At 44.5% G+C, this 21,726-nt stretch overlaps 1 protein-coding gene across 1 annotated transcript in view; it reads right to left on the minus strand.

Moving 5' to 3' along the window:
- CACNB2 (calcium voltage-gated channel auxiliary subunit beta 2) overlaps positions 1-21,726 on the minus strand; it is a 765,511-nt gene that overhangs the window by 217,357 nt on the left and 526,428 nt on the right. The window contains exon 3 of the mRNA XM_030199481.1: positions 13,610-13,729. Within this exon, the coding sequence (XP_030055341.1) occupies positions 13,610-13,729 (120 nt within the window). The remainder of the gene's footprint in view (positions 1-13,609; positions 13,730-21,726) is intronic.

The following is a 21,726-nucleotide window of genomic DNA, read 5'->3' on the forward strand; positions in this document are numbered from 1 at the left end:
CCCCAATGTTCAAAGACAGGAGCGAGGTTCAACAATCAAAGTCGGGGGCCAGGACCGACATCAAAAAACGGGTCTGGGCCCAACATCCAAAAACGAGACAGGGCCCGACTACCACTGGACTTCCAAATACTGGGCAAGGCTCGACGACCAAAGACTGGGTGAGGCTGGAAGTGCATAGACTGGGCAAGGCCCGACGTCCAAGAATGGGCGAGGCCAGACGTCCAAAACAGAGCAAGGCTTACTGGCCACAAAGGAGCAAGAAGTAAGGTTGAAGTTCAAACATGGCACATGACGGGGAGGCGCAATCCTCCAAGATCAAAGAGAGTCTGGCAGAGCCACCTAGGCACAGGGAGGTGAACAAGCACAGCTAGGGCTACTATGCCTCATAAAAAAATGCTGTCCCTGTGGAGCCCACCAGGACATCACCCACTGAGGCGACCAAGGAAGCTGGAGGCTCCTGGAGACAACAACTCAGCCGTGACATACCATGAACCTTGCACCAAACAGCCTACCAGAAAGGTGGCAGATGTCACTACCGGGATGACCCACCCCAGGAAAAGAAGCACCGACAGACCAAAGCCTATCGAAACCCAGGCAACTAAGATGCTGCCACCAGCAGCCATGGGAACGCAACTGCATCCCTAATAATTCCAAACTCCTGAGGAATAAAATCAGTGCAGATTAGAGTTCCCCAAAGATAACATGCACAGCCCCTAAGAAACTGGCACCACCTGGGGCCGCATGGTAAAGGTCCCAACTAAAAACCCCATGCAGGGAACAGGAAACGTAGCTTAAAAAAAACTTGAAGAATGCCCCTATGGGACAAATAGGAAGATGTGCCAAAAACCAATTCTGTAAAACAAAAACATGAGAATCCAGAATTTGCACATCAGCACTGGAAATGCAACAGCACGGGCACTGGGACCTGCCCTACTGACCCCAGGAAAGAGAGAGTACCTGTCCCCGAGAGCAAGGGGCCAAGGAAAATACCAGCAACACCAGACCCTGGGGAGAAGCCTTACACTTCAAGAAAAGAATCCTAACAGGGTAGAGGCGAGGCAGAGAAACCCAAAACCAGAATGCATTCCTCACAGCACCCCTGCCCACAGAAATAGCTAGGGACTGGGAAGCGCTGCCCCCCAGACAGGGAACAGCAGGACACCCATTCCCAACATCTAAGAGGCCCACTACAGCACACACAGAACTGCTCTCTGCAGCGCGGTAGGAACAAAAACAGAGCGAGCCCTGGTGCAGACCAGCGTACTGGGCATAGTCGAGTGCCCCAGTGCAGCGTACTGGGCATAGCTCAAAGCAAACACGATTCTAGGAATTATTTGCAAATGGAAAGAAAAAATAGACAAAGAATATTATAATGCCTCTGTATCGCTCCATGGTGCAACCACAGATTGAGATTCGTGTGCAAATCTGGTCGCTGTATCTTTAAAAAGATGTAGAAGAATTAGAAAACATTCAAAGAAAAATGACCAAAATGATAAAGGGAATGGAATTCCATTCATATGAGGAAAGGCTAAAGAGGTTAGGGCTCTTCAGCTTAGAAAAAAGACGGCTGAGGGGAAATATGATTGAGGTCTACAAAATCCTGAGTAGTGTAGAACGAGTAGAAGTGAATCGATTTTTTTACTCTTTCAAAAAGTACAAAGATTAGGGGACACTCAATGAAGTTACATGGAAATACTTTTAAAACAAATAGAAATATTTTTTCAATCTTAATGAATAGTTAAGCTCTGGAACTCACTGTTGGAGGATATAGTAAGATCAGTTAACATATCTGGGTTTAAAAAAGGTTTGGACAAGTTCCTGGAGGAAAAGTCCAGAGGCTGATATTGAGACAGACATGGGGAAGCAACAGCTTGCACTGGGATTGGTAGCATGGAATGTTGCTACTATTAGGGTTTATGCAAGGTATTTGTGACCTGGATTCGCCACTGTTGGAAACAGCATACAGGGCTAGATGGACCATTGGTCTGACACAGTATGGCTATTCTTATGTCTATGACTGATCACTACACATCCCATTTCTAGACTTTTAAATCTGCTTCAGCAATGCCAAGAAATTAGTGGCACTCATCTAAGGCAGTATGCCTAATTAGCATGATCTTTAGTACACTACTTGCTAAGTTCTGAGGGAAGGAAGCCACAATTAGCCATATCATTGATCAAATTTAGCGCTACTTCTAAGCATATATTGCTGGTTGTAAGTGTAAATATGTAAATACCCTAGGATTTATAAACAGACTCTTAAATTAGTAGTTGTAACTTTACACCAAAAGTCTTGGATTGGCACAAAAACCTCTTTCAGCAAAGTGAACTGTTTTGATTTAAAGGGAACTTTGTTACAAGTAAAGTATGATGTTTGGATATTTGCCTGTTGCAGCATTCCAGTAAAGTTATTGCATTTTGGAGTGCGAGTGAAGTTATTTTACTCCCAGACCGATACACAAAAATAAAGCCCAAGTGTAGCTTAAAACCCTACAGCCTACTGGGATCAAGCCTGGCTCCGGCCTGTGCCCAGCTCAGTACCTGACCTGAAGAGAAGCTGGTGCCCAGAACTTGTGGTGAGATCAGGGTTACATGTATTTACTATGCTAAGGTTCATGCCTTTATGCACTGAGATGTACTCTTTACCCCCAAGAGTTGCAGCCTCACAGAGCATTACCCTATTGCACTGAAGACATACTCCATTACTCATGCCGTTTTTTTATTGACATGAAGTTTTTACGGGCGAATTAGTTTTTCTTGATCTTTTTGTTGACAGTCAGTAAATTTACTGATAATTAGCAAACCCGCTTTAAACGTTATTGTTGGGCACTAGAGCTTCACACTATAGCACAGGGGTAAGCAACCTTGGTCCTCGAGTGCCACACCACAGTCGGGTTTTCAGTGTTTCCCCAATTAATATGCATAAGATCTATTTGTATACAACGGAAACAGTGCATGCAAATAGATCTCATACACATACACTGAAGAAATACCGAAAACCCGAATGGGTTGCGGCCCTCGAGGACCGAGGTTGCCCGTCCCTGCTATAGCACGTTGTGCCACTGGGTAGGGTGGATATATGAGAGATAGATTTGACAGAATTGCTGAAAAACACGGTTGCGCCATCATAACCATAAATAAGTGGAATGAAAGAGCGTTGTGTGGTTCCGCTACTAGGAGATGCTACAGAAACTGCATTCACAGGCCCTGGGCAAAGTGAGTCCCAATCCTTGTGCAATAGTGACACTTAGAGACTAAATTTAGTGCTGTTGATTGAAAGGTTTCAGAAAGAGCCCTGGTGCATGGCCCCCGGCAGAGAACAGTTGCTGGAATGCCTAGGCCAGTTTACTTCAGAGGAGATATAAAATAAGAGGCAAATCCCTTCTTTTAATTGTGAATGAAGATTCACAGTGCTGGATCCCAGCCTCAGTTCTGGTACAGCTGGAAGTGCAAAGGAACATGAGGAAACAGCTTTGTCCAAACACAAGCTGAAAAGAAAGATACCCTAGAGCACAACAGTCTCACATTAAGGGGGATCTTTTACTAAAGTTTAGCCCATGTTATTTGCCACAGGAACCATTTTATTCCTATGGGTCCTGCTACAGACAACATGCTCTAATCTTTTATTATTAGTCTATTGGCAGCTAGTTCTTGGCCAATAAACTATAAACAGCATTTCTGTAGGTCCTCAGAGAACAGACTAAGCAAAGAATTTAACAACTGGACATTATGCTTTTATATTCCTGCATTCCCCACAATGTTGGGAGCTGTCCATGTTTTAAATTTGATTCAGGATACAGTATCTGGCTCAGTGAAAATAAATTTGATCCATGATGTATGGGATCCCAAACCAGTTGCAGCAATTAAAGGGAAACATATAGACCTCTTATGGAACAGCTATGAAACCAATTTGATTATAACCATCTACATATTAAGAAATATTTCTTACCTACCTCTTTATTCCTCTCCCCCCCCCCCCCCACCACCATGTCTGAGGCCAAACAGGAAAAAATGTATAAAAATATGTTTTAGCCACTATTCAATTTTTAAACACTGACCGCAGCAGACAGACCCGATATTCAGCATTGAGCTATTGAAAATCTAGATCTGACTGGCCAAGATATTCCCGTCAGGATTTATTAGTCCCCACGTATATTCACCACGGGAGAGCTACCGTGGAGTTGACACGTGCTAATTCAGCATTAACGCCAGCCCACCACAGGAGCCGGCAGTAGTGCCACCCCCACCATGCACCATTTCCAGTGCAATGGAAAATACAAATGCATTGTAAAACTGTATGCAAAAACTATTTCACAAGTGTAAAGCTTACATTAAAACTGTGTGTGTCTTTTTACTTCAGGCATAATTTCACATAAATCCTATCCTGCAATTTCTTCCTACTCCTTTCAATTTCCAGATCAGTCAGAATGAGGGCCAAGATATGAAGCCCTGAGAATTCATTTGCAATGAATAGTGACCTTCCCTCTATTTTGTACCTTCTCCTTTGACATCCCAGTGAGATCAGATGGGTCATTGCATTAAGTGATCCTGGGCTAAGGGCATGCAGCAGGACTCCTCCCACAACACGGCTATCAATGCCCTGAGTCTGAACACCAGGTGTCACCCTTAAGCAGTGACAACAATGCCCTCCTCGCTGTACCATTTCCATTCCCAGCCAACACAGGGAACAGTTTTAATAGGGGGTATTATGTGTAAGTTTTTATTGTGTTTTCTTTTTACTATTTTCTTATTGTATAATGTTGTATAATTTTATTGCTGTAAATTACTCAAGTGCTTATTATGATAGGCGATATAACAAGCCAATAAACACAATGAAATGAAACGTATGCCTGGGGAATCTTCCACTGGGCAATGCTGAAAAGTACTTTTCCACCTGTGCCACAGGGCCAGGCCCTCTCTCATTCTTTTAATATTTTTGTTTCTTGTATGTCACATTTTTCATTTTCTTTCATTTCGCTTTTCTGTCATTATAATGAAACACAGGAATTCCTTCTGCCACCATAACTTTTACAAAAGTCTGACCCTGGCGTTTCCTTCCATTCCCCACCTCCAATGACCTCCCTGGCTTGTCCAGTCAAAACACTGGTGCCATATGTCAAAATGGTGCCAGCTGACCCTGGAAAGAAGGGAACAGGATGGGAGGGGTATACAATTTGAGGATACAAGAAATTGTACTGTGTGTTTAATTGCACTAAAGCAAAACAAAGACCATTTAGAAAAAACAACAACATTTTTGTTCTTTGTTGGTTTATTTCAGAAATATGACGTGGAGGGGCATAATCGAACGGAAACGCATATCTCCATGGGCGTTTATCTCTGAGAACAGGTCCGTGAAGGGGCGGGCCGAACCGAATTTTCGAAAAAATGGACGTTTTTGAGTTGGGCGTTTGTTTTTTTTTAGCGATAATGGAAACTAAAACCGCCCAGCTCAAAAACGTCCTAATCCGAGCCATTTGGTCGTGGGAGGGGCCAGGATTGGTAGTACACTGGCCCCCCTGATATGCCAGGACACCAACTGGGCACCCTAGGTCAGTGCGGTGGACTTCAGAAAAAGCTCCCACATGCATAGCTCCCTTACCACGGGTGCTGAGCTCCCAACCCCCCTCCCCCAAAACCCACTACCCACAAATGTACAACACTACCATAGCTCTTAGGGGTGAAGGGGGCACCTACATGTGGGTACAGTGGGTTTTGGAGGCCTCCCATTTACCAGCACAAGTGTTACAGGTGGGGGGGGGGGATGGGCCTGGGGCCACCTGGCTGAAGTGCACTGCGGTACCCACTAAAAGTGCTCCAGGGACCTGCATACACGCAGGCCTCTAGGACTGGTTGCTGCTATATAACATTGGCACACCAGTTGACACCTGAAGACTAATCTCTCCGAAAACGTCCTTTATTGGAATAACTGCCTTTACTCACAGTTAACTGCAGATCAGAGGTTGTGCCCCACTGGCAACGAGTCTCCCTGGTACTGAGATGAGCAGTACGTCAGAGCTGGCAGAATGCTGTACAATGCCCTCTTTCAGCCACATTCAAGGGAAGAACTAAGTTGTCTAACGTGGCTAACACAGGAAAGGGAACTAAAACTGGCTTACAAAAATGGCCACTACCGCATGAACTACAACAGGAAGCACAACAGGGCACACTCTGACCCAGTAGGCAGGGGGAAAAGCACCATGGGAGAAGAGCCTACCAACTACAGACATCGTGAGACTGTAACACAAGCTAATGAAATCACAGAGCCCAATACCCTACACCTACCACAATGCAATGCTGATGTGACCCTGTACTGCACCAGAGAGCCACATCTGACCCAGGGAAAGGCTGTGAGAGTATCGAACACATTCTGCTGTCATGGAGGTGGTTCGGCATTTGAGGCTGGCATACAGGCTGGAAAAAAGTTTTTAAAGTGGGGTTTTTTTGGTGGGAGGGGGTTAGTGACCACTGGGGGAGTCCGGGGAGGTCATCCCCGATTCCCTCCAGTGGTCATCTGGGCAGTTGGAGCACTTTTTTGGGACTTGTTCATGAAAAAAAGGGTCCAAAAAAGTGACCCAAAATCACGGTAAAAACGTCTTTTTTTTTCGATTATCAGCTAAAGACGCCCATCTCTCCTCGGCTGATAACCACACCCCCAGTTCCGCCTCCACCACGCCTCCGACACGCCCCCGTCAACTTTATTCGTTCCCGCGACGGAGTGCAGTTGGAAACGCCCAAAATCGGCTTTCGATTATACTGATTTGGGCGCCTTTGCGAGACAAACGTCTATCTCCCGATTTAGGTCGCACTATAGCCGTTTTTCTCTTTCGAAAATAAGCTGGACAGTGTCATAAGAAATATCTGGGTTCATATTTATTTATTTAAATTTATTTATTGCATTTGTATCCCACATTTTCCCACCTCTTTGCAAGCTCAATGTGGCTTACAATACATCATGAATGGTAGAAATACATAAGAGAAAAGATATTTAGTATTACAGAAGGATCTTGGGTAATATTATAATGATAGAAACATGATAGTAGTATAACAAGCAGATATTATAAGACAATTCTAGATGTATGTGGAGGAGTTCGCATTTGTTGATCTTTGTGGTATGCCTTGTTAAAGAGATGGGTCTTCAGTAGTTTGCGGAAGTTTGTTAGTTCGTAGCGATATTCAAAGCGATTTAAACATAGCCTCCTGCCCTTTTAAATAACTTCTGCCTGCCTAGCTACTGATATCAGTGATACTTAATCAGAGAGTATCACTGAATATCAGCACTCACTAGCTATGTTGAAAGAGGGCGAGTAAGGCATGGTAGAGGAGGAAGAGTTGGGAATTTATGCAGGTGCCAGCACTGAATATTGGCCAGCATCCACATGACTACCAGGTTGCGGCCTGAAACTACTCCACCCTCCCGCCACTCAAGCATAGCATGATTCTTCTCTCTCTCGCCCCCGAACATAGTTTGCTCTGCCCTCCCTCCCATTCCCCCAAGCACAGTCTGAGCCCCCTCCCTTCTGCCCCTCTGTTTACAATCTGATCCCCACTCTCTCCTGCCACTCTAGCAAAGCCTGACCCTCCTCCAAGCCCTCCCCTCAAGTCATAGTAGGCCCCCCCGAGCCCACCTGAAGAGGCCTGGTGGTCTAGCGGTGGTCAGGGCAGGACCAAACCTCACTCGCTCCTGCCCCTTGTGGATCCTGTTAAAAATGGCTGTTGCAACCCCTAGCTGTGGTCTCACAGCACTATCAATAGAGGCTCACCCTAGAAGAAGTACTGCAAGACTAAGGACTCCTTTTACTAAGCTGCGGTACTGATTCCCAGTGCAGCAAATGCAACAAAGCCCATTCAGTTCCTATGGGCTTTGCCATATTTGCCATGCAGGAATCACTACAGCAGCTTAGTAAAAGGAGCCCTAGGAATAGAGATCACAGCAGCTATTTTTATACCTGTGAGGGGCTACTATGGCTCGGAGTGAGGGCTAAGAAGTGGTCAGGCTTTGCTAGAGGGGCAGAAAGGAGGAGGGATCAGACCATGTTTTCTGGTGCAGGAGGGAAGAACCGTGGCCTTTGTCATTTATATACTAAACGGCTCAGAAAAGTTTTAGTTTCCTCGCATTTATGGGACTTTTCATTTTGTTTGTGTATCAGGCTGACAAAATCCTTTGCCATTGCAGTTGCAGAATATTCTGATTCCCCCACTATTGAGAAAAAAAGATGCAATCAAAGTATAACAGTAGGGTACATTCAGAGATCTGATCCAATGAGGTTGAACTCTGAGCTTTTGGAAGGAAGTATAAAATCTAAGAACAAGAGAGGAGCCATGTCCTTCCTCCCCAATAAGGTGTCCAGACAGGATGTGTTTGGAAGAGCAGTAAGTGGGGAACCCCCAGGAACCCACCAGAACCTTTACTCTCTGCTTAGGCATCTAACAAAGGGATAAAGAGAAATAAAGAACGGGCAGACTGAAGTGTTCCCATTCTTCAGTAAACTGTTCACAGAGGTCAGTCTGATCCATCGATGTCCCTCTGAGGCACTGAGTGCCCTAACTTAAGGCAGAATGTCTAGTCATCATAGATGACCAATTTAAAGCTGCTGATATCTATAAGTCAGTCAGGGAAGGGATTGAAGGATGAAAGCAATGAAATTGGTGAGTACCAACTTCCTATCTGTGTCATGAGATAATTCAAATGTCCAGCACTCATAGAACTTACTCTATAGCACCTAAAAGGAGATTAAAATATTACCACTACTGGGGATAAGAGCACAGTAACCCTGTCACCACCCAAGAGAGATATTAGAGCAGGGCTGGGCAACTTCGGTACTTGAGGCCTGCAACCCAGTTGAGTTTTCAGGATTTCCCCAAAGAAATATGCATGAGATATATTTGTAAGCACTGCCTTCATTGTGTGAAAATAGATCTTATACGTATTCATTGGGAAAATCCTGAAAGCCCTATTGGTTTGCAGCCCTTGAGGACTGAAGTTGCCCACCCCTGTACCAGAAGCTCAGTAATTCATCTAATGTAATGCTCTGTTTATCACCCTCCGCTCACCTACCAACACCCATCCTGTTAGACTATCTCTGAAATGCTTTGATGTTCCCATGCATACCTCCTACCCATCCCCACCCTGTTAGACTGTCAATGAAATGCTTGGATGTTTTACTTATATATACTATCAAAAGGAATGCCCACTATTGATATTTAGATATCCAGCATTCTAATGATTCGATAATCAGTCTCTATATATACTTATATATACTGTCATCTACCACATTTGCTTATTTCCGATCTGACGAAGAAGGGCAACCTTCGAAAGCTAATCAAGAAAGTATTAAGTTATGTCCAATAAAAAAGGTATCCTCTTATTTTCTTTTCCATGTTTTATTTTGTTTGATTTCTATTGATTACCTTTAAAAGTGGACTAACACGGCTACCACACCTCTCTACCTAATGTAACCAAATCTTCTCCGAGGCCAAGCAGGTATAATATTCTCACATGTGGGTGATATCACCCACAGAGCCGGACACTGCCATAGTGCACTGTCACTTTAAAAATTAAGGCACTGCCCCACCACGTATGTGCAGGTGCCTTCCCACCTAACACACAAGCACAGTACCAGCAGTCTGTGCTTTCTGCAGAGCAGAGATTGGTTTTCTAATTTTTCCTCAGCATGTCAAATTTTATCTTTTTTGGTACCTTCCCTTTTTCGGGATATTTTTTCTGTCATATTTTCAGTTTCTCATTGTTATTTTTCACTTAATTTTTTTCCTAATTTTTTCTGTCCTTAGAGAACACCTGCTACAGGTAAGAAACTTTGCTATCTAAACTCAGATCCTGATGCACAAAAATCGCACATTTCTATCCACCAGTTTAGGTTCCCAAGTTAATGCAGATGTAGTTAAATATCTTCCAAGACAGGAACTTTGTGAGAACATGTAAAAAAAACAAACCATCTTGATTACCAGTTTCTTATGCTTACCCAAATTGTACACAAGTAACAAGAGAAAGTAGCATTGAGAACTGATTAAAGACAAGCATGATATAGATTCTTACTAAAATAAGGACATTATACCAGCCTGATGCACAATCCAGAATAAAATGCCCACTGATGTTACTGAATGTGAGGACTATATGTTCTGAAAAATTACAATCAAGAGCAATACATTTCTCAAATTATCTAATTATTATCTAATATATAAACTTCATTTCAATATCAGTTCCCTTCTAACACTATAAGCTGATCAGTACTTGTGCTTGAAAACAATCACTTCAGGTTCCTTTCTCATAGAATCTAACTTCTGCATGCCACAAGTTTGATCATACCTAACAGGGCCTGACAATTCTTTAGAATCACCCAAATAGTATCCAAGTCAGAATATATATAACAATTTAAACAATGAAAACTATATTTTACCTCCAAGCAAAACAGCCTCTGCACACATGGACCTAAGCTAATTAAAACTAAATAAAAGCCATTGTGCTTTTACAATGGCTGACTTTGTGCCACATTTGGAGTGACAGCTGATGTCATATGTCCACAGAGAGGCTAATTCTTAAGAAGCTTATCATCCCAAATTTGCAGTCTTAAATTCCTGCAAAACTTTTGTATCAAAAGCATTTATTTGGAGCACTCTATTTGTCACATAAACTACTCTACAAAATCATAACACCATTATTTCCAAGCATAATACACAAGAAAAAGAATGCAAAGAGTATTTCCCCCACCCCAGGCTACCTTACAATTCCTAGATTGCCACTAGAACTTATAGCAATCATTTTGAAAGCAGAGCCAACAGGGGCAGGAGCAACTGGGGATCACTCCTGCCCTGACTATAGCCTTAGACTGCCAAGGATTGTAAAATAAGCCAGAGGGGGGCACATAAAGATGGGAGGGGGAAGAGGCGAGGCAAATCCTGCTCAGAAGGGAGGGGGAAGAGAAGGGACAAACAGATCAAAGCACAAATTATCAGCTTCAACCAAAAACACACAGTTAGTTTTGGCTGAAACCATGGCTGTAGCCTTTCTGCTGAAAACAAAACTGGGCATAAAAAGGATTTGGGGCCAGTTTCAGCAAGGTAACCGAAACCAAAATTTAGCCAACCTCTAGTTTCTTTGCTGAAGTGTTATAATTGATGTTGCCACCAATTTCCCTTAATACTATGGAAAATGTGTCTTTTACTTTTTATTTTCCTTATCTACTACATATTTCCCATTAGAGAAACGTTTTCCATCTTAAAACCATTCTAGTCTCCATTGCCTTTTTTGCTTTTGTTATTTTGCTATTCCTAACTCTTTTGCTGTTGCTACAGTAGGCACACTATTTACAGGGGGAACCTTTTGCAGTGTGTGGGACACCAATTCAGGTTAAGAGGGAAAGAGTGTATTACTGGCCACAGACACTACAACTTGATTATACACCTGCTTCAGGGGTGACCCTCTGCCCTAATCAACTAGAACTCCACTATAATTGGGTTTAAATTTCTTATTTTTTTTAATTTTGGGTGTAGTATCAATAGTGTGCCCTATCCAGGGGTGTGCTGGTAAATGTTTAACAACATGCTCTTTCTCCAGACCTAGCCAGCTCTGCAGTTGGAAGGGCCAGGGGTGGCCGGGGGGGGGGGGGGGGGGGGGAGCAACACTTGCCTCTCTCTCCTCCCTCCCTCCCTTCGTGCTGGCAGCCAATAAATGAACTGCTACCACTCCCAACATCTTGCTCTGAGCAGCATGCTGGAACTTCTCTCACATGCTCCAGAAGTCCCAGCCTGCTGCCCAGAGCTGGAAACAAGGAGCGGGGAGCAGCAGTAGTCTATTTACTTGGCTGGCAGGGCTCAGCATCCCCACCAGCAAAGTAAAAGATAATTCAGCAGGGGACCCAAGTCCACATTTTGGGAGCCAGTTGTTAAAGGAGCCATGGAGGGCCCTACTTTAACAACCGGCTCCCAAAATTCTTAAAAACTTAACAACCGGCTCTTGCGAGCCTCTGAGAGCCTGCTCCAGCACACCACTGGCCCTATCTGGCAGTCTGACTGTTGATAAATAGGGTGCTCTATTGACACCAAGGGGAAAAAAAACCTGAAATTGGGGGGAGGGGGGATTTCAACTGACATGAAATGTGGGGAATGTCATTGACATTTCCCATGTTGTTGTTTCAAATGAATGCACATCCCAACTAGTACATCAGTCTGTATGTCTGGATGATTAGGGGCCGAGTTCATTTCAGTTCTTAATATGGCATGTACACTTAAACCCTGGAAAAATGGGGGGAGGGAGGATAATGGTTTAAAGCTGGTATGTCAATGACAGGGATAGCTATCCTGCTCATACTTGTAAAATATATGCAAACTAGGAAAAAATGCCCGTTTCTGAGCGGAATGAAACGGGCGCTAGCAAGGGGCCCCCTCCCTCCGTCCCTCGAAGCTACTTGCCTTGTTCGCTGTGGGCCGTTTTGGCCCTCGAGTGTCAATAGCTCCGCCCTCGACGTCATGACGTTTTGACGCGAGGGTGGTGCAGACACTCCAGGGCACACCGGATATCTCGGGCGCCTCAACTTCCGTGGAGGCTTCAGAATGTTGGGGTTGCCTTTTATATATATAGATATTGTTACCTAATCTATTTTCCCCTCCAACTTAAATAAAAATTATTAAAATAACCCTATAAACTTTGTTCCGATCAAATTTAATCATCTCCATTTAGATATTTTAGATAGTGCAAGTGGTTCACATATAAACATCTCTCCATATTTTTATTGATTATTGTTAAAAAGGTTTTTCAATTCTGCTCACAAGTTAATTAAAATTATTGAAGTGGTGTACGTAAAAAAATATCAGCCACCTATACCACACTAAAAACCTGTACCCAACATACTCTTTCCCAACCAACACCAATACTTACCCGAACACACCCCACATAGAGCCATATAAAATATTAATCCATTTTACTCTCAAAAGCTTAAACTTAACAAGAAACACTATCCACCCCCCCACCATCTCATTATCAGAGCAACATTTCCTTCAACACCTACCATCCAGCAGAAGAGAAGCACACTAACTCATCTCCTCCCTTGATGTTACTTCCTGCAAACAGCCAAGTTTTGAAGGTCTTCCAAAACATATCTGACATAATTCTGGAGATAATTTATTCCACAGACGGGCCTGCCTCTGATAAAGCATGTGCTCTCAAATGCAAACCCTTAATATGTCATGTCGATAAAATTTCCAACAGAGAACACAAAAAATGACAGTAGCATGTCTCAACTATTTTTGGACCAAATGCACAGGACCCGTGTCCCGCAATGCTTGAAAGACCAAACTTAGCACCTTGATTGCACCCATGCTTCTACAGAGAGTTAGTGTAATAATTCTAACAAAGGCCAGACACAGCAAGGCACCTTAAAAATCAATCATGCTGCTAGATTTTGATCTACCTGAAGGCACTGTAATAGGCGTCCAGGAAACCCCAAATACCAATAATTACAATAATCTAACATTGGAAGAACAGACAGCTAGTTGCTATCAAATATTCCCCAAAACAAACACGTTTCACTAAAGGCATAAATGAAGCCACCAGCTCCTTTAATAAGCACACTGTGAGAGAAACGTCTAACTGTACCTTAGCCTTTTCCAGCTGTGCTTGGGCCTGTCTCTCTGCTTCTCTCCGCAACGCTTCTCTGTCTTCCTCCAGAGACACATCTGAATCGGATGGACGGCTGGTGTAGGAGTCTGCCGAACCCTGCCAGGAGAACAGATGAGAGTAGAATGTGGCATTAGAACAGAAGACCAGCATTGAGATCTGTAATAGAACATTTGTCATTTTATTTGCCTGTTCTGAAGTATACACCTTTTAAAAAGTGAGAAATAATTTTATTTGGAAGGTACACAGGTGTATCTCTATTGCATATACACACACACTTGCAATGCATAATTTCTGCACAGAAAACAGCATACCCTAGTTTCTAGACTATGTATCGATGCTAGGTTGTGATTGTTGGTTTAATACCCACAACTAGTTTCTGCCTGGTATCTCAGTAATGGTGCAGTGCAGAGATAAAGGACATACAGTACATCAGTTTCAAGGATAGCTCAGAAAAAAATTAAAGAAGGGTATTTCAGTACTGTTAGAGACGACTAAACCAATATGAAGTAAAAAGAAAAAAATACAATACACACAACTGCTTATTCTGCTTAGAGTTTTAACCCAGAGCTTTTGATTGCAGAAATTCAGTGCATTTCCTTTCCTACTCTCTCTCTCCTATCCTAAAAAAGCATGAGAAAACCACCTTTGTCTTTTTTCAGAAACATTATCGGAATCAGATCAATGTTTCTAGGCTCTGTACATGTGAAAACCATCCTAGGATGAAGCAAGCTGCAACACACTAAAGGAAGGCTTTATAAATAACAGGGGTAGTGATGAATTTTGCTTGTCTCTTCGCCGCCACATGAAGGGAATTCTACTCTGTCAGTTGTAAATAAGCATCTTTGCACTATCGCTGTAGGAAGGCTACCCCCCCTCTCTCTCTCTCACACACACATACATACATACATACATACATACACACACACACACACACACAAAAGCAAAGCGGCTTACACAGATCTCAGAATTCTTCAGACGTCCTCCCTTGGCTCTTTTCAGAAGCCTGATCCAGGTGGCCTTCATTAGCCAGACAGCTCAGCTATTGTCCGCAGCTGCAGCACCCGGCACAGATTCTTACAAAACATGTGCACCCTGAGCAATGAAGCCGCTCTCTTGGTTTCCTAGCCATGCTCTGCAGCGAGCTCCTTCCTTCTCATCCCCTTTGCTTTGTTACTATCAATCTGTACTTCCCCTCTGCTTCTAACGCTTCTTCTCCCTTATCAGCAAAATGAAACTGATAACCTAACACCCCCTCACCTGATCCTCCGCAAAAATTATGCCCACATGAGGGACCTCTAAATTGGCAGGGCATCTACACATTATTCCTAATTTCTGTTTTAGTGGGGCTTGACACTATTATCAATACGCAAGAACACTGTTTTGCAATCAGGTGCAAAATATATTCGGTGACATGTGCAAGTGCAAAGTTCAATTCATCTCTTCAGGGTCCTTGTTGGGGAGGGGGGAGGTTTTTCATCTCACTGGGCATGCCCAGTCTGTCATTGTGGCCTTTTACGCAGCCACTCACATCACAGTGTTTTTATTCCATGTCAGAATGCCATTTGCATCTCAAGGGTAAACAGCTCAAAAATAGCTAGATCCCTGCAAATCTGGTCCAGCGGTTACACTCTCTCATTTTGTTAAAGCTTTCCCACAGATCAGGTTCCTTTCAAAAAAAAAATGCATTTCTTATATTCAACGTCCTCATTTTCTTGAGTAGGGCTTGAAAATGATAGTTAGACCTGCTGATACAATATTTTCCATGGTCACATAACACAATGAAACCACGAATGACTGCTATATAATATTTGGAGTCTGAAAAAGCAGTAACGTTTTAATGCACAGAACTTTGTAGGAATTGATCTAGTCAGTTGCAATCTATCATAAATCATTCTCCACAGATAAGAAAAGAATGTCTCTGCAGATTCAGCACTAACACAAAGAGAAGAGAGCCCTATAAAATCTACCTCAAAAAGCATAAATTATCATCTACAATTCTGAGGTCTTTAAAAGCTGTGTGTTGGAAAAGTATAAAATTAGAAGACAGCAGGTAAAGAACATTTGGCCCTAGGGATGCTAACTAGCTGGTGTATGGCCAACCTGGCCAGTTTTCATTAACAAAGCTGGCAGGACCTTTAAATCGGCAATGTAACTGCCTGTATTCAGTCAATTGCAGAAAACTAATTTCCTTCCTCCCAGAACACCTCTCATCGTCCCCTCCTGCTCCAGGAATGTTTTATGTAAGTAGGACCTAGCTCAAGTCCTGACTGACTAGTCAAATGGGAAACCTGTTAGTGTGACTCGGGTCTCTCACCAGCATCCTGGGTACTGACTAGCTCTCAGGGTCAGGGACCCTTGACCTGGGAAACAAAACATAAAACACACAGGGCTAGAGATGCACTAAGCTTTCCTAGCTTAAAACGTGGGTTTTAAACTGGTTTTAGCCAGTTTAACGTGCAAGTAGTAAACAGGGACATGCACAAAAGGGCATTTTCCTGTCACGGTAGCAGCCAACGAAAACGGAATGCAAATGATTATAATGAGCTGCACTACCGTTGCAAGGCTATGCACTACCATTTTCCGATCTCCTCACAGTGGAAAACCTAACGGGAGGTCTGCACCTCTCGTTGGGGCTGTTGTTAGGGAATCGGAAAGGAAAAAGAAAAAAAAAACGTCCAACAAGTGCTCAGAAGAGCAGAGCCCCTTATCTGTGAGGGAAGGAAAAAAAAAGCCAAGTGCTCGTCAGGGACGTCCTTCTTAAGTGCCTAACATGGACGTCCTTCAAGGACGTCCCTGACGAGCACTTGGCTTTCTTTTTTTCCCCTTCCGCAGCCGCCCCCCCCCCCCCCCGAGGTCGCCATCGCTGCTCCCGCCCTATGAGACAACTAGAATCACAGCTTTGCCAGTCTAAGCAGGCATACGTTACCAGTCCTACCCTTCAAACCAAAGAGGCTTACAAACGAATCTGAACTCTGTCATTCATGAACACACTTATCATAGTCTTATCTTTCAAAAATACAAATTTTTCCGATATGGTAACAAGGCTGAAAAACTATTGGCATGTATTGTAAAGGCTAAGGGGGGGTGGTAATAGAACCATACCATCCCTGAGAGATACAACAGGAGGCATTGAAATCACAGCTTCCCGCAGCCCCAGCCTCCCCGCCATCCTCTGCGCCCCTGGGCCCCGCCCCCCTTAAGTCGAGGTCGTCGCCGCCTCCGCTCCCCCCTCCCTCCATCTGCCACCAGGCCGGGCCCTCACAGCACCTCTCACCTCCGTGTGAAGGCGCTACAGCAGGCAACAGCAGATCGCCTCCCATCAGACTTCCCTCCTTCCCTTCCTGTGTCCCGCCCTCGCAGACCTACGTCAGATGAGGGCGGGCCAGGGATGGAAGGAGGGAGGCCCGAACTGAAGCGATCTGCTGTTGCCTGCTGCAGTGCCTTGACACGGAGGTGAGAGGCACTGTGAGGGCCCGGCCTGGTGGCAGACACGGAGGGGCGAGTGGAAGGGGGAGCGGCGGCAGCGAAGACCTCGACCTCAGGGGGGGCAGCGGGGCCCTGGGGCTGCGGGAATCTGTGATTTCAATGCAGGGGGAGCGGCGACGGCAACCTCGGGGGGGGGGGGGGGGGGGGGAAGGGGAAAAAAAAGAAAGCCAAGTGCTCGTCAGGGACGTCCATAAAGGACGTTCTTGGCAGGTGCAGAGCAGCCACCATAATGCTTGGCTGCTCTGCGCATGCTCGACTGGTCGACTGGCTTTCGAGGGAATAGAGAATGCAAGTGAGCTACAACGAGTAGCTCATTTGCATTCCTTTTCCTTGATGCATGCCCGTTCCTTACCGATTCGCTAAGGGAATCGGTAAGGGAAGGGCTTTAACGATTTTTTAGTGCATCTTGGCCACGGTCTTTCCCTTCTCACTCTGTGTACTGAGCTAGGTACAGGCCAGGGCTGGACAAAATCCAGTAGGTTGTAGGGTTTGAATTATCCACTTAACTTTTGATAGTTCTAGGAGTCAATCACTCTTCCTCTCACTAAAAACACTCCAGTCCATGATTTTATAAAAGACAACAGGAACTTACTGAAAATGCTGCAACAGGCAGTTCAAATCTTTCCAAAATAAGTTAATTTGTAATCCAATTTGATACTTTTGGAACAATAAATCCAGAGCCAAATTTAGGAATATGGTGTAATCCGCTAGTTCAGTTTGTAGATCCTACAGTGTCTATATATATACAACTCCTCCTGTCCATTACCCATCCTTTCTGGGTGGAACAATCTCTAAGGCTGTATCTGCAGCACTGGTGCAACAAGCAATCTTCTTATGGACCAGACCTCCCTGTCTGTTCACACTCCTCTCCAAGGTGTACCTCTTCAGGCTACTACCTTGGGCTCCCCTGTTCCTGCTCCCAGGCTGGGATCCCCTACTTCCCACCCGGAGCACTACTACTACTATTACTACTACTATTTAGCATTTCTATAGCACTACAAGGCGTACTCCACGGTTACTGCTTTGAGGGACAGAAACCTTTTGAGTTCAGCCTTTGTTTATTACTCCCATCCAGGACTCCCTCTCTCTTCCAGGGTCCCGGCAGCAGTAAATGCAACCAAAGACCTCATGCTTTCCCTAACCACAACATTTATTAACTCTAAACTCCTCCCTTACTGTCATTCACCAAGCAGGAACATTTCCCCCTGCACTTTCCCACAAACACTCCCCTTGCAGCTGTGCTTCTCACTCTCACTTTGCCAACCAATTTTCCTTCCCTCGGTGAACTCCAGGGAGGGGTTGACAACACTTAGGAATCCCCACTATAATGGGGGATTACATTAGTATATTAATGAAGCGCAGAAAGGTTTGGCAGCTCCACTAACAACTCCATTCCATCCTTCTTAAAAGACAGGAGTGGATTCAAAGGACTGGAAAAAGAAAGATGTCATTTTTACATACACAGAGAAACAGGAGAGAGGATAGTAACTACAGGCCAGCGAGTTTGACCTCAGGGGTTGGAAAATTAATGGACTCACTACTACTACTGATAGTGAACTACCCTGAATGCAAACAGGGTGCATGATGTTATTGGGTTTACTAGCCATGCCAGTATCCAGAGGTAGTGTTTTGGGGTTGAGACAAGGAATGGAGTCCTGGCCTGCTGAAGTTGGAACAGGAATTGGAAGCTCTGAGCTATAATCAGAACTCAGAGCAGGAACTAGAGTCTGAGCTGGAATGTGGAACTGGACTCACACGAACCACAGCTAGAACTCACTTCAGGACCCAAAGCTAGAACTTGGCATAGGATGGAAGCCTGAAACAGAGAATGAACTAGAAGCTACACTGAAATTTCTTGTTTTTTAATGAAACAGTTAAATCAAGAATTAATTAAAAAAAAGAAGAAGAAGAAGAAGCTACACTGAAAGCCTGGAGGATTGAGAGGTTGGAATCATGGAGGGACTTAAACTAGAAAGAAGCAAGGCTAGGACCAGGAAATGTAATTGGAGCTAGACCTGAAGCAAGAACTTACCGCATCTCGAATACTGTGTGAAATTCTAGTCACCACATCTCAAAAAAGATATAGTGGAATTAGAAAAGGTACAGAGAAGGGCAACAAAAATGATAAAGGGGATGGGTTGACTTACTTATGAGGAAAGGCTAATGCAGCTAGGGCTCTTCAGCTTGGAGAATAGATGGCTGGGGGGAGATATGATAGAGGTCTATAAAATGAGTGGAATGGAACGGGTATCACTTGTTTACTCTTTTCAATAATACTAGAAGTAGAAGGCCAGGGCCGTGCCTAGGGTCTCTGGCGCCCCCCTGCAGACTATCAGTTGGCGCCCCCCCCCCCCCCGTGAAAATGATCACGCCCCCCCCATGAAAATGATCGCTCACCACTTGCCACACTGAAAGGAATTGTCAGCAATATTCTTAGAAACAAATTGCTAAACATTGCAAAATAAGATAGCAGATGTAAATTCTCAAAGTGGACATATTCCAAACGCTAAAATGAAAATAAAATAATTTTTTTCTACCTTTGTTGTCTGGTGACTTTCTTTTTTCAATCATGCTGGTCTGCCACCCAGTCCCTTCTGCCCATCCGAGTCCCCCTCACCCCATCTGTCTCCCACCCAGTCCCTTCTGCTATCTGAGTCCCCCCCACCTTCACCCCATCTGTCCCCCACCCTCACCCTGCCTCGTCTTCTCCCTGCCACCGGTCTTTAAAAAGAAATTGCCGACGTGATAGCGAGCGCAGCACCTCGTGTGCAAGTAAAAGAAGCGAATCCGATCATCTCATTGGGCCTTCCTTCACTGTCCCGCCCTAGAGGAAATAGGAAGTTGCGTCAGAGGAGGGCGGGACAGTGAGGGAAGGCCCAATGAGATGATCGGATCCGCTTCTTTTACTTGCACACGAGGTGCTGCGCTCGCTATCGCGTCGGCAAATAAATTTAAAGGGCTGGTGCGGGGGGGGGGGGGGTGCCAGGATGAAGAGCAGCAGGAGCGGCGGCACCCCCCTTTCTGGTGACACCCGGGGCGGACCGTCCCCACCGCCCTTGCTACGCCACTGGTCGGCAGCGCTTTTACTGACGCTGCTGCGACCAAAAGATTTAAAGGCCTCTGCGGCGCGGGGCGAGGGTAAGCACCGCGGCGGCGCCCTCCAGAGGTGGGCACCCCCCTGCGGCGCTTACCTCGCTTACCGCATCGGCACGGCCCTGTAGAAGGCATGCAATGAAGCTACGAAGTAGTAAATTTAAAACAAATCGGAGAAAATATTTCTTCACTCAACGTGTAATTAACTGTGGAATTTGTTGCCAGAGAATGTGATAAAAGAAGTTAGCTTAGTGAGGTTTAAAAAAGGTTTGGATAACTTCCTACATGAAAAGTCCATAAGCATTATTAAGATGAACTTGGGGAAAATTCACTGCTTATTTCTAGGATAAGCAGCATAAAATATATTGTACTGTTTTGGGATCTTGCCAGGTACTTGTAACCTGGATTGGCCACTGTTGGAAACAAGATGCTGGTCTTGATGGATCTTTGGTCTGTCTCAGTATGGCAACGCTTATGTTCTTAAAGCCTGCAGTAAGATTAGGAACTGAAGCTGCAACTGGAACTGGAACGCAAAGCAAAAAGCAGAGCTTTGCTGTGAAAGCAAAGACATTTTAACAAATTAAAGTGTTATTGAATAAGAGGTAATTCCCCTTCTGTGGATTGCAAACTGGCTAAAAGACAAGAAACAGAGTAGGACTGAATAGTCAATTATCTACATGGAAAAGGGTCACTAGTAGAGTGCCCCAAGAATCTGTAGTGGGATCTCTGCTGTTTAACATATTCATAAATGGTCAAGAGAGAGGAGTGACGAGTGAGGTAGTCTAATTTGCAGATAATACAAAATTATTCAAAGTTGTTGAAATGTATGAGGATTATGAGGACTAACAGAAGCATCTTGTGAGGCTAGGAGATGACTTATACTGTAATGTGAACAAATGAATGGTGATGCACAAGTAACAGTCAATACCAAAAAAAGAGATATTGGCATCACTGTAGATATGTTGAATTATTCAATCCAGTGCAACTGCTAAAAAAGTGAATGTTAGGGATTATCGAAAAAGGGATGGCGAACAAAAATGAGAATAGCATTATGCCTCTCTATATGCCCCTTCCATGTCCATACTAGAGACCTGCATGGGAACAGGTTCGCCGGAATCCCCTCTGGGGCTGCGGGTTTCCTGCGGGGATGGAAGCAGTTCTGCAGGATTCCCGCGGGGTTGGAAGCAGTTCCCAGAGGGTTGGAAATGGTTCTTGTGGAAGTGAAAGCTGCACCTGCGCCAGCCTCTCATATACCAAATACCAGTTCTTTGAGTGTCGTCTGCTCGGCTTCCACCTTGCTTTACCAGCACAGATGTGGAAAGTCTTCCATTAAGGAGGTGGTAGAGACTCAAATGGTGACAGAATTCAAAAAAGAGTGGGATGCACACAGAGGACCTCTAATTAGAAAAGGGAGTTTACAAAAAAATCTAAACAAAGGCTACATGCGTGTGGATGTGTTGAGCTACACTTTGATGGCAACTCCAACTGTGATGAACTAGGGCTGATACTGGGCA

This window comes from Microcaecilia unicolor, chromosome 1, assembly GCF_901765095.1.
Source record: "Microcaecilia unicolor chromosome 1, aMicUni1.1, whole genome shotgun sequence".
Classification (NCBI taxonomy): domain Eukaryota; kingdom Metazoa; phylum Chordata; class Amphibia; order Gymnophiona; family Siphonopidae; genus Microcaecilia; species Microcaecilia unicolor.